Raw genomic sequence first — 14605 nt, 5'->3', positions numbered from 1 at the left:
AAATTACGTTTGTAAAATCTAAGTAGTTATAATAGATAATAAATTTAACTATCTATTGCCACCCACATGGTTCGAACATTCAGACTAGCTATCTATGCCAAATCACCGATTCTAAAAGCTCTACGAATATTATTTCGTACGTTATGATCTACGTGACAAGTTAAATTATTAAAACACGTAAGTAGTTCTATAATTTATAATTCTCTGCTGATACTGATTAGACTGCTACAATTTACATAGAAACTTCCAGTATCTGCTATATTAATACGCAAACAATGGTGGCAGATTCCAATATAGTATAATTAATATTTGTAGCGTTAAAATAAAATTGCCAAGGAGGGACAAATAATTAGAACCAATACTGGTAGACAGACAAAAATACGGTTATTTAAAAAAATTACCAAAAATACTAATGGTAATCTGCAGAAATAAATAAAGTACAGTATTGTAAGTTCAGCTTTCAACATACCTTAAAAGATCACAATTACAATAAGACACAGCTACAATCCACTAAGTAATTCAGAACCATGAGAACCTAACGGCAACCACTTCATTGTGCTTCACGTGATTAGCATGTCAAGAAATAAATAATTTCTATAATTAAAAAATGTATTAAGTGGGATAATATCATTATATACCGTGTATTCTTTATTGCGAACTTTTTACCCGGGAAATGTTTTATGCAGAAAAACTTTTTACCTGGGAAAATAATACATTACAATATACAGAGTTGAAATTGGGACTTAAGAAACCAAAGTATAAGGGGGAAAGTTCTTATGAGGGAATTTTTTGTCCCAGATCTACTGTATATAATTATATATAGTATATAATTTACCATTATTTAAAATTTTACAAGAGTTATCTCAATCTAGTTCCATGGGGTATCTTCTCTTCAAAACTCTTCAAATCCAACTTCTATTATGCTCAGTTTAAAATGATAAAAATGATATTTACTTTGTTAAAATATTTAAATGTGCTCAATCCTTTAAGCTGAAGGCCCCCACTTGACAACAGACCTATCCAATCCACTACAAAACCTTGAGTGACTGAAGACATTATGTCAAAGTTTAAAATAAATGCCGCTAAAATCACGGAATATACTAAAATATGATGAATAATTTCATAAAAACAATGAATAATCTACTAAAAAATTATTCATCATTGTTTTTATGAAATTATTCATCATTGTATTTTAGCATATTCCGTGATTTTAGTGGTGTTTATTTTAAACTTTGATACAAGTGTCTAAAGGGCAGAAGTGTCTCAAGGCCACGAAACCTTGAGTGACACAAGTCACTCAAGGTTTCTTGGTGGATTGGATAGGTCTGGGGTCAGGTGGGCTTTCAACTACGATCTCAGGGGTGTCTGGTAAGTCATGAGCTTAGAGGATCGAACACATTTGAATACTTTACCGAAGTATATATAATTTTAATCATTTTAAACAGAGCATAATAGAAAAAGTTGGATTTGGAGAGTTTTGAAGAGACGTCACCCTGTTGTAAAATTTTAAATTTTGATTCAAGCATATGATATATTGAGCCTTTGTTGCTCTTGGTTTTATAGTAGTAATTTACCAGTTTAAATTTCAGAAAAAAAATATATATAAAATCTTGCCAAATATCAACTGTAATTGGGTAGATTTTAGTTGTACACACCAGGTTACCAGTGCAGCTTTTTTTTGATATACTAACCAATAAAATGCTTTTTTTTTTACTATGTTTTCAAGAGATTCATATTTAAAGTTATTTGTTACTTAAGTATTTGGGACCCAATGTGTAGCATTTCATTACTTTTTTTAATCAGATAAAAAATTTGTTATTTCATAAACTTCAAGTATAAGTCTGATCATGAAAGTCTAATAATGCTAAGACATGTTAATGACTTTTTCAATTATTATAAAGTGTTAATGAAAACTCATGATTACAGAAAACAAAAATCAATTAAAATTACCATCCTTAGTGCAACAACCAAGTAAATTAATAATGTTAATATGCTTTCCAATCATCTTCATTACTTCCATTTCACTAACAAGATCAGCCATTTCTTGGTCTGTGTGACCATCTAAATAAAAAAAGGGAAAAAAAAAACTGACATTCAATATTACAAAAACATTTCATCAAATCTGATCACTTTATGTATTTTAATCTTTGCACTATTATCAATAATCATAAACATTATAACCATAATATATACATACATAAGTTGGTAGAGTGCAAGGAAGAGAATGGGTAATGAGCTAACAAAACGAGAATTGTAAATACAGAAAACACAGAAGGTACAAGAAAAATAAAAAGTAGTACTTAATGCTGAAAGCTGAGGATTTTCAGCATTATGTCTTTTTATTTTTCTTGTACCTTCCGTGTTTTCCATAGTTCCAATTCCTGTTTTTATAGCCATTATCTATTCTCTTCCTCATAAGATCTACCAATTTATATATCCATTATGGTATTTGGTTCATTCTGCTAAAAATTGCAGTGTCTCTGGTCCATAAACCATTTAAATATGTTGTAGTATTCCTCTTCAACCTTTTAAAAACATTTTATACATACACACACACACAGGGTGGGTCTCAGTAAATAGTACAATAACAAGTGGCAACCCTGCAGGTAGGAAAGTGTGGTGGCGCCAATTGTCCAGCCCAACCGGAACACAAAAGTATGCCATTTAGTTCACCATGAGTCACTGGCCAGTGCAGGTGCATATTCAGGCTGTGGAGGCCTATGTGCGTGAGAAGAGTGTTATAGCTGTGCAGCATGAGTTGCGCTGTGGAAACGACCACCATTTCAGTGTTCCTGATAGAAGGACGATATCAAGGTAGGTGAAACAGTGGCAACAAATGGGTTCAGTCATCGATAAAAAGCATGAAGGGCCCCAAAAGATAGTGCGTATGCCTGACAATGTCCAACGAGTCTGTGAGGCTCTGCAACAAAGTCCCCAACGATCGGTTTGTTGCCATGCAAGGACACTGCACACGTGTCGCAGTTCCCTGTGTCGGATTGTGAAATTTGATTTAAAGTTCCAACCGTACAAATTACAAGTTGTTCAAGAGCTACGGCCGGCAGATAAAGTGAGAAGACGAGACTTCTGCACAAAATTCCTTGAGATATTGGAGGAGGAGGACCAGTTAATTTTCACTTCTCTGATTATGTCTGATGAAACCAACTTTCATCTTAACGGGTTTGTGAATAAGCAAAATTTCCATTACTGGACAGACAGCAACCCACACCTTCCTCATGAAAAATCTCACGGTATCCCAAAGGTCGTCATGTGGTGTGCTATCGGAGTTTCCACAGACATCGTGGGACCGTATTTTTTTGAAGATGATGAAGAACACATGGTGACTGTCAACAGCGAGCGGTATGGGAACATGATTGAGAACTTTTTCATTCCAGAAGTACAGAGAAAAAGGTATTCTCCACAAGACATGGTTCCAGCAAGATGAGGCTACAGCCCACACAGCCCCATGATGGCTAAGCTGAAGCAGTTCTTTCCACATTGACTGATTTCACGATTTGGGGATGTCCCATGGCTGGCTAGGTCTCCAGACCTGACAACCCCAGACTTTTTTCTTTGGGGATATCTAAAAGATAAAGTTTTCTCCCGGTGGGTACACAGTATTGGGAATTTGAAGACAGCAATCCGAGAAGAGAAGCAGGCTATTCCCCAGGAAATGATTCAGGATGTCATGAGGAGCTTCCAGGAGTGCTTGCAGAAATGCATTGACGCTGATGGAGGTCATTTGCTAGATGTTATATTCAAGACAGTTTTTGTATCAGTAATTGCAATTTATGTAAATCTGACAGCCATAAATAAATTTTGTGTAGCCATGCATAAGTTCTGACTATCGTCTTTTTCTTTTGTACTATTTACCAAGACCCACCCTGTGTATTATATATATATATATATATTGTATTTTTAAGAGGTTGAAGAATGTATAAAGAAATACAGTGGATTCCAGCTATTTGGGCCACCGGTTAATCAGGGCAGCCGTTTTTTTGGGGCAAATCTTAAAAAACAGAACCCAATCAAGAAAATAGCCAGGGTTTACTTCGCTTAATTGGGACAAAATGCCGTTTAATCGGGGCAGGAGACCGCATCACTGAAGATTACCCTACGATTGTCTCCGATTGTACCATGTAGTTAGGTCAGATTTCTGGAGGTCAAAACAATAAAAACAATTAGCAGTCACCTGTTTATTGGGCTTTTGTGTTAGTGAAATCTGTCATAAACTGAGAGTAAACTCAATCTTATTGAATTTGCGATAATATCGACAACTGGAATTCTGTGGGTTATTATGGTAAAATGTGTTTACACTTCTATGGAATCTTCAATCATATAAAAAAACATAATTTTCAGAATCTTCTCTTCATTCCTATTTTTAAAGCTTCTTAATTTGTTACTCCGTTCTCACTTGCACATATCGTGTTACTTGCAATTTGTTTGTGCCATGTTCTTTGTTATTGATTGCTTATCTTTTTACTGTTTTAAATATTAACACCCATCCACAAATGACATTGAACAGAAATGTCAACTAGTTTAGTTAGTATGTACATATTACAGTAATTATTATTATTCCGATTATCACGTATATTCTTCTGAATTTCACGTACCATTTAATTTTTTAATTGGTATATCTTTATATATCTTTACTTTTAATTGGTATATCTTAATATATCTTTACTTTTGGATAATATTCCCTGTGGATAACATTCCTCCTATTTTCGCTAATTAGTAAATTGGTAAAAACAGTGCAATTCGACTGTTAAAAGAGAACAAGTTGAAGCCTCACATTACTCGGGTGCTACAAATTTTGCAGGCTGGTGATCAAGACAGACAGTTGGAATTTTGTGAAATTTTCTTGAACAAAGTTTGTGAAGATGTTTTTCCTGTAAGATATGGTGGTCAGATGAAGCAACCTTCAAACTGAAAGAGAATATCAATCATCATAATAGTGCGTATTGGTCCGATGTAAACCCCCATATAATTTTGTAAAAAGATCTTAACCTACCGGTAATCACAGTCTGGGCATCCATGGGAATAATGGGCCCAATATTCTTTAATGAGATTGTTAATCTGGATAATTATTCACAGATGTTACCAACTGAATTTTGGCCTAGAGTTCATGATCAAAATAATAAATTTTTCCAACAGGATGGTGCTCCACCCCATTATGGGGTTAGGATTAGAGAATGGTTAAATCTCAATTTCACAGAGAGGTGGCTAGGATGACGTGGTTACACTGAGTGGTCACCATGATCACCAGACGTATCCCCTATTGATTTCTATCTATGGGATGTAATGAAAAATCTTGTCTACAAGATGAAATCACAAACAATTTCTGAATTAAAACAGCAATTCGGGACAAATTTGCCGAAGTTGACATTGCAATGTGCATGCGGGCTCAAGCTTGTTTTGAACAACGTGGGGGGGGAAGCATTTTGAACTTTTTTTTTGTACATATTAACATTCTGCTACATAAAGAAACATTAAATATTAGATGACAGCATTTAAGTTTCTTTAATAAAGGAAATTGTTAAAAATTTGTAGAATTTGTAAAATCTACAAATTTTTAAAATCTACAAATCAAGAATTTGTAAAATAAATAAAAAAGGATGTTCATTCAGACATATATATATTAATGGGAGGAAAAATAGTATGAAAAAGGAAATTGATTATAGACAAAGGTAACTGATAGCCAAAAAGGACCTAACAACCATAACAATCTTTCTTCTTTCACACTTTTTACTTATCTCTACAACTTTTATTTACACACACACACACACACACACACACACACACACACACACACACACACACACACACACACACACACACACACACACACACACACACACACATCTGAGACTATAGAATCTGTATCTTAATAAATATATAAAACTAAAATTAATGCAAAATACACATGCTGCTAGATTATATTATTTAGGAAAAATTAACTCATAGGATAACTGATTTATCGGGTAACTGGAAATTGTGTATGTTTCTCATTTCTGATAGACCAGATAGTCCATTTGCAACCAATTCAGCCTTTTGGCCAGATAACAGACAAGGAAATTCTTAACAAGATAACCACCACAGTGTTAAAGAAAAAACTTTATATGTGTATGGGACCAGCAACTTTTAATTTTATTTATTTCTATTATGGTGCCTAACTTGGATGGGGGGGGGGGGACCAATCTGCACATCATCCTGAACATATTCCCATCCATCGTGCAAACGTCCATACCAGCGAAAAATGTTGGATCATGATAGTGATTCATGTCCATAAGCTGCACTCACCAATCTTGTTGCCCTTCTATGTACACGCTCAAGCAAATCTACATCCTTCCTGAAATGAGACCTCCAGACCTGTACGCAGTACTCAAGGTGTGGTCTGACCATCGCCTTACACAAAGCGATAATCACCTTCTTTTCCCTGTTAGCAAAATTCTTGTATATCATTGACAAAACCTCATGACCTGCTCTTGAAGTCTGTCTGCATTACTCAGAAAACTTGACTGCACAATTCCTCCCAGTGCTTTTCCATTTTCTACCACCCTAAGTGTATTACCAAATATATGTTCCAAATGGCCTCAGGTGCAGTCAATACACTGTTGCAATCTTCTCATAAAACTATGCATTACTTGCTGTAATATATTTAAATTAATTCTTCCAATTTCTTCTGTAATCTGGTCCTTTAGTTCTCAAATTGAGAGTGTTCCTGCTTTGTACACTTTCACTTTTAGATACCCCAAAGAAAAAAGTTGGGGGTGATCAAGTCGTGAGATCTTGAAAGCCAGTGGATGTCAACAAACCTTGAAACCAAGCACTCAGGAAACATTCTCCTCAAAATGGCCATACTTTCTCTTGACTTCTGCGGTGTTTCTCCATCTTGTTGTAGCTCCTCAAACCATAACAGTGATTGCTAGTCAATACAGTACAGTAATATTATACTGTGTTGACCAGCAGTCACTGTTACATCCTGATTGTTCTCTTCAGAGAAGCTGATCCATTTAGTATAAATGCAGATACACCACTATATTGTTACTGTATCACTAAGTAGGAGCGTTTGGTGGAGCTCTTTGGGTTAGTCCCAACCAACAGCAAAAGTTCTGCTTGTTAACAAATCCAGGAAGGTGAAAATATTGTCCAACATAATCAAAACATTTGCATCATTGATGAATTTGAAGTATTGCTCAAAACATCAAAGGCAGATATGTTGGGATATCAGAGACGTGGTGTCACACAAATATAAAGAATGCAGAACTGGAATTTGGGGACTACAATGTGTACAGAAAGGTTAGCATTAGCATTAGTAGAGGCATTTGATGCAAGAAAGCAAGCTTATGCAGCATCAGCCAAAAAAAAAAAAAAAAAACCACTTCCACTTCAACCCTCTGTTCGTTCAAAATACCTGTCCAGCTGAGCCTTAAACTTATTTAGGCTATCAACTTCCACGACAAGGGATGGAAGTCTGTTCCACCAACCAACCATTCGCTGGCTAAAGGCAAATTTCTGCACGTCTATCCTACATCTGTCTTTCCTCAATTTCAATTTATGCCCTCTCAGGTGATTATTCTGAGCGAGAGGAAGAATCCCATCAGCATTGAGCATGCTAAAACCAAAACCATTCAATGCTTTATACACCTCTATCAGATCACCTCGCTGGTGCCTAGTCTCCAGACACTGTAATTTGCAAAACTTAAGCCTTTCTTCGTAAGAGCACCCCTTTGTTCCATTCACTAATCTTGTTGCCCTTCTCTGTACTCGTTCCAGCAGTTCTACATCCTTCTTGAAATGAGGCCTCCAGACCTGTATACAGTACTCTAGGTGTGGCCTGACCATTGCCTTATACAAGGGAATAATCACCTCCTTATCCCTGCTAGAAAAATTCCTATATATCATTGACAATACACCATGAGCTACTCTTGCAGCCCGTCTGCACTGCTCAGAGAACTTCATATCTGTCTGCACAACCACCCACAGGTCCCTTTCATTCTCTACCACTGTCAGTGTAGTACCACATAGTTGATACGTTGCTCTGGGGTTGCTGTTTCCCATGTGTAGTACTTTACATTTGTCAATGTTAAACTTCATTTGCCACCTCTCAGCCCATCTGCTCAACCTTTTCAGATCCTGTTGCAGCAGCATAGTGTCAGTAGTGTCCTTGACAACCCTGCCTACCTTTGTATCGTCTGCAAACTTGGACATTAAGCTTGATATACCATCATCAATATCATTTATGAATACAGAAAACAATAATGGACCAAACACTGAACCCTGAGGGACTCCACTAATAACAATAGTCCACGATGAGCAGTGTCCATTGATTACCACTCTGTCTTCTCCCCCTCAGCCAACCCTTTATCCACAGCAGCAATTTGCCTCTAATGTCACACTGCTCCAATTTGTGCAGCAGTCTTCCATGTGCAACAGTATCAAAAGCCTTTCTAAGATCCAAGTATATAATATCAAAGTTATTCCCTGCATCCAATTCCTTTGTGACTGCATCATAGTATCCAATCAAATTGGTCAGGCAAGACTTCCCCTTAACAAAACCATGCTGTGTCCGAGCTATAACTGAAGTCTTGTCTAGATGATCCTGCAGTGCTTCTTTAACTAGTGCCTCCATTAATTTTCCTGGAAGAAGTTAAACTCACAGGTCTATAATTGCTTGTGTCAGCCTTTGACCCTCCTTTGTGAATTGGGGTCACATTTGCACATTTCCAGTCTGTGGGTACCTCCCCTGAGTCCAAGGAAGCTCTCATAATTATGGCTAAGGGTTTGCTTACTTCCTCTGCTGCCTCCTTTAATATAACTGGATAGATCCCATCCACCCCAGGTGCCTTTCTTGTGTTTATCTTCAACAGTTTCTCCTCCACTTTACTCTCAGTTATTACAAGATTCCCTAGCTTACTGCTAGAGTTGAATACACCCCTGGCTTTCCCCTCGCTAAATAACTCCTCATGTGTGAATGTTGCAAAATATTCATTTAGTTTGTTAGCTACCTGAGCAGAATCATCAACAGTTGACCCATCGATATCAAGTGGACCAATCTGATTCATCCTCTTCCTTCTAGAGTTAAGGAAGAGGATGAAACTTTGGGAGGTAACTAGAGGGAGTAATACTCTTTATCTGATTATCAGTAGTGATTCTTCATGCATTAAGAATCTACAGATAAAGGAACCACTAGGTGGCAGTGATCACAGTGTGCTGAAGTGGGATTTACTCAAACAAGTAACTACCGTCAGGGATAAAGGGAAGGGTTTTTGCTTTCGTATATGTGATTACGGTGGTCTGAGACAGTATTTAAATTCAATACAGTGTGGGTTGTTGTTGTTGTTGGTATGAAAGTTTCACGACACAAGGGCAACTGGGGCCAATATGCATCTGTCAGTGTCATTACGTTCATTTTAATGATTTAGGATGGATATATCAGAGTGTATTTATTATTCCTAGATGTTTAATATATATAAAGAGCTCACTTAGGTTTGCTTTGTCACCAAGTACATGAGAGAGGGTTAGAGGAGTTTGCAAGTTTGCTAATGATTGGAAGGACAATCAATCAGGATGTGCCTTACTGTAAGTTGTATCTGACAGACAGAGCAGAGCAGGGGATCTTCTCTTAAAAGTAAATGTTTGTGAGTGAGGAAGGTATGCCCAATGCGCAGTCTTGTTAATATAACTTCCTCCTGTCTATTTGTACGTGAGCTAGAACACCACGAACATAGATCTTTTTTTATTCTGCGAAGTTTATTGCACGATTGGTCCCTCCAAAATTGTTTCCAGATGGAAGTATATTTGGTACGAAATACATATTTATAATCTGTAAATGGTACAAACTGAAAGCTACCTTGTATATTAAGATCTGGATTTTTTACGGCTTGGTCTGCATGATTATTTTCTGGGATTCCAGCATGGCTGGGAATCCAACAGCCATGCTGGAATTTTCTTGCTTTATGCAAAACTCAGAGTTGTTTTTTTATATGGTGAATCAAGGAATTTGAGGAACATTTGCTGTTCTGTAAAGCTGCTACTGCACTAAGGGAGTCAGTATAGATTAGAGCAGGTAGAAGTTGATGCTTGGTAATATCATCCAGTGCTAGTTTAATAGCATATAATTCTGCTGTGAAAATACTGCAAACATGAGGCAAGGAGACAGATATAATATATTCCGGTAAAACTACTGCGGCACCCTACTGAGTTGTTCGATTTTGAACCATCCGTGTAAATCTGATGACTATTTCTATTTTCAAAACTGTGCAGTGCATGAAGCTTCTGTATAACGATTGGAGAGATCTCTTTTTATTCCTGTTTGTAAGATGTAATATGGACAAAGGCACAGTCGCAATCCAAGGAGGTTCTGAGTTTATATCTACTGCAGAAATGTTCTGGAAATGTATTTCCCAAAATTGAGCTAAGTGTCTGAGACGCAGTCCTACTGGTTTATTTTCATTTGGCTTGGAATCATAATTCCTTGTCCATGGTGGATCGTGAATAATGGACCAATTTGGATGTGATGGCTGACTGTATATTTTTGCTGCATACATGCACAGTAGATAATCTCGTCGAAGGTGCAGCGGGGGTTCTGATGCATCCGCATACAGGCTGTAAATTGGTGAAGTTCTAAATGCTCCTAGAGCTATGCGGAGAGCATTATGATGAATGGTATCTAGGCGATGTAAGATGCTCCTTCTTGCTGAAGCATATATAGGAGATCCATAATCCAAACGAGATCTAATCAAAGTTTTATATAATAGTAATGATGTGGACCTGTCGGCTCCCCAGGCCATTGAAGATACTGTGCGCAAGATATTAAGTTTTAAGAGGCAACTAGTTCGAAGTCTTAGTATATGTTCATGAAAGTTTAGTTTTCTATCTAATGTTAAGCCCAAGAAGGAGAAATTTTGAACAATAGGTAGAGCAATTTTACTTAAGTATAAGACCAGTTCAGGATGAAGACCACACATTTTACAGAAGTGTATAACAGCTGATTTTTTCTCAGATATTCTATATCCATTATTTTTAGTCCATACTTCTATTTTGTTTATGGATAATTGGAGCTGTCGTTCTATTGTGTTCATGCTTTGTGACTGAAATGAAATGGAAAGATCATCTGCATACATATAGATTTCCAATGATGGTGGTATAACCTTTGTGATATTGTTCACATGCAGTGCAAACAGGGTTGCACTTAATACTGAGCCCTGGGGAACCCCTTCCTGTTGTATATATATTGAAGATAAATAGCCTTTATATTGTACCTGAAATGTTCTGTCAGCAAGGAATTTTTCTATAAATTGTGGAAGTTGTCCTCTGTATCCTAATTGAAATAGATTTTGTAGAATTCCGAATTTCCATGTTGTGTCAAAAGCTTTTTCAAGATCTAGATTTACCATCACCATATGCTGCTTTCTTATAAACGAGTTTCTAATATTTGTTTCCACTTTGACATGTAGATCAAGTGTCGATCTATTTTTTCTAAATCCAAATTGGTGGGGTGATAAAACATTATCTTTTTCCAGCAACCACGTAAGTCTATTATGCACCATTCGTTTTTCCCTAAACGAATCCTTAAGGATTTTCCCTAAGCAGCTGGTCAGTGAAATCGGGCGATAATTATATGTATAGGAAGGATCTGTTCCAGGTTTGGGAAATGCAAGGACAATTGCATGCCGCTATATGGATGGATACAGGTTGTTCAGAAAAATTCTATTATATAGAGATAGTAGGATTTCCAGACAATCAGAGTTCAGGTGTTGGATCATAGTATAATAAATGCCTTCGAGACTTGGTGCACTGTTAGGCAATTTTTTAATGGTTGTAAGTAATTCCTCTTTTAGAAATGGTAGATTATAGGGATGAGATGTCTTGGTAGAGAAATTCAACTTATTCCATTCAGCTTGCTCTTTATATTTTTGAAAGTCAGTGTTGTAGCTTGTAACTGCTGATATGGAAGCGAAAGAGTCAGCCAGAATTTCTGATATCTGCTCTGTTACAAAAACGTCCTGCCCTTTCCAATGGAAGATTGGAGATTGTGTGCTTGGATATCTTCCACTTAAAATCCGAATTTTTTTCCACACCAAACCAGGGCTCGAGATCCTAGTAAGTGTGGAAGCAAACACGATCCAAGAATTTTTCTTTGCTTTTTTCTGAATTCTCCTCGCTTCAGCTTTGCCTTTTTTATATGCAATCAAATTGGGGGTAGTTGGATATTTTCGGAATCTATTCCATCCAGTATCCATTTGGTCTATGTTTGTTTGTTTCTGTTCACACAGTTTACTAGATGCTGTTTGCTTTGTTTTTAAAGATGTTACTTCTGATTTCTGCTTTCCAGGCACGGAAGTATCCTGCTCTTTAGCACTGGATGTTTCTTGTGAAACTGTTTTTGTCATCAATATTACTTTACTCCAGTCTATAATTTGATTTAGAGGTATTGCTACCTCTGTTTGAGGTAGCAATACCTCAAACGGAGCAATACCCCAAATATATGATACTTTGATATCATATATTTGGATCTTAGAGTGGCTATAGTTTACTGTTGTTTCACTGCTGAAGCATAGGAACGTGAAGGTTTGGTTGCAAGTATCTGTTTTCTTGCTTCCGGATAAGACACTTTATTTTCTACTTTGTATTTTTGAATTTGCTTTCCCAATACCCACATTTCGCATGTCTTCGAAAAAGCAGGATGATTTTCATGACAATTGGGACAGAGTGGTGTAGCGGATGTGCAGTTTGCTTGATTGTGGTCTTTTGATCCACAGAGTGGACAGATGGGATCACTGCGACATGTCGCCTGAGAGTGTCCGTATCGCTGACAGTTGTAACACCTTATTGGATTTGGTATATATGGTTGGATTTTTCAATTTAAATATCCTGCTTTAACTGAATGGGGAAGAGAAGGATTGTTAAAGGTGAGAATTACTGATCGGGTTGGAATGAGAATTCCGTCTTTCTTCATCATTATCCTCCTAACATGTATCACTTGTTGTTCTGTTATCTCGCGCAGTAGTTCTTCCTCTGAAACAGTCAAAAGGTCCCATTCGGTATAACACCTTTCGATGTATTCAGGTAATTATGTGAGGTAATTTCAACTGGTATTCCTGCAAAAGTTTTCGTTTTTAGCAATTTTTCTGATTGATGACTTAGTGAGGTTTCTACTAAGAGATCACCTGATTGTAATCGTTTTATCATTTTTGGTGATCCAACCATGGACTCTATAGTCTTCTGAACTAAGAAATGGGATAATTTCCCAAAGGGTTGTGATGATAACGAATGTATCACCAAAAAAAAAAGGGACAGTAGGCTGAGAGCTGTTTATTTTCATTCTCTTAGCCTGAGACATGCTCAGCTGTAAGTCATCACATTTATTGGAGTTAACTTTCTCCAATCTTGTGTTGTTAGTTTTTTGGTCCATTTTCACCAGCCCCGCCACGGGGAGGCAGGAGTAGTGCCATCAAGTGACCAAACGAGTAAAATAGAAGGTTAATGCACAGAAAAATTAAGAAAGGTTATTTTCCTTTCTGAAACTTCTTCCTTATGCTTTAAGAAAGAGAACTCTTATTATATATTTGAATAATGGAAGAAAAAAACGTGTGAACTCAAAGTGAAAAGCTTATCTCTCTAATATAATTGCAGTAGAAGTCACAGGGAAGATCGCTTGGCCTCAAGATTTGCTTGGCACCCGGGGCCAGTACAGTGTGGGACCAACTGATGATGTTACCAACAGAAAATACAAAATGGGAGGCATTCAAAGAATTTATCTTGGAAGCTACTAGGCTTGCTTTACATATCAACTAAGAAATATTGTTGAAGGTTTAGGCTTAAATGGATGTCAGATGAACTAATGAGACATGTGGCAGAGAAGAAAAATGCATAGTATACATATAAATTAATGGGTGACATGGAAGCCAGTGATAGATATAAGCTGGTCTATAACCAAGTCACAAAGGAGATTAGACAGGCAAAGGCAGATTATGAGAAATCTTTGGCAAAGGATGCAAAGAAAAATAGCAAAGAATTCTTTACCTATGTAAACTCTAGAAGGAAACGGACGAATTAGATTGGTCTTGGATATTGATGGTTCAACTTTTGATGATACTGCTCAAGTGGCTAACAAACTAAATGAGTATTTTGCATCTACATTCACACATGAGGATATGTTCAGGGAGAGGAATGCCACAGGGGAATTAAACTCTGTCAGTGAGCTAGATGATTTTGTAATAACTGAAAGGAAAGTGGAAGAGAAATTGTTGAAGATAAACATAAAAGAGACAACCAGGGTGGATGGGATATATCCAGTTATATTAAAGGAAGCAGCAAAGGAAGTAAGCAAACCATTAGCCATAATTATGAGAGCTTCCTTGGACTCAGGGAAGGTATCCATGGACTGGAGATGTGCAAATATGACCGCAATTAGCAAAGAAGAGATCAAAGGGCGACACAAGTAATTATAGACCTGTTAGTTTAACTTCTGTTCCAGGGAAATTAATGGAGGGCACTGGTTAAAACAGCACTGCAGGATCATCTAGACAAGACTTGAGTTATAGCTCAGACACAGCATGGTTTTGTTTAGGGGAAGTCTTGTCTAACCAATTTGATTGGATAC

The 14605-nt window shown here is 36.9% G+C and overlaps 1 protein-coding gene across 4 annotated transcripts in view; it reads right to left on the bottom strand.

Annotated features, from left to right (window-relative positions):
- LOC150085645 (fibroblast growth factor receptor 3-like) overlaps positions 1–14605 on the bottom strand; it is a 509974-nt gene that overhangs the window by 136312 nt on the left and 359057 nt on the right. For all 4 annotated transcript variants that reach the window (XM_090374150.1, XM_090374153.1, XM_090374152.1 and 1 more), the window contains one exon: positions 1951–2061. In XM_090374150.1, the coding sequence (XP_090230276.1) occupies positions 1951–2061 (111 nt within the window). The remainder of the gene's footprint in view (positions 1–1950; positions 2062–14605) is intronic.

Source organism: Mastigoproctus giganteus, chromosome 5, assembly GCF_048544385.1.
Source record: "Mastigoproctus giganteus isolate SK-2022 chromosome 5, ASM4854438v1, whole genome shotgun sequence".
NCBI classification, from domain to species: Eukaryota; Metazoa; Arthropoda; class Arachnida; order Uropygi; family Thelyphonidae; genus Mastigoproctus; species Mastigoproctus giganteus.
The sequence above is the reverse complement of the archived record's forward strand: the minus strand, read 5'-3'. Positions and strand labels throughout refer to the sequence as shown.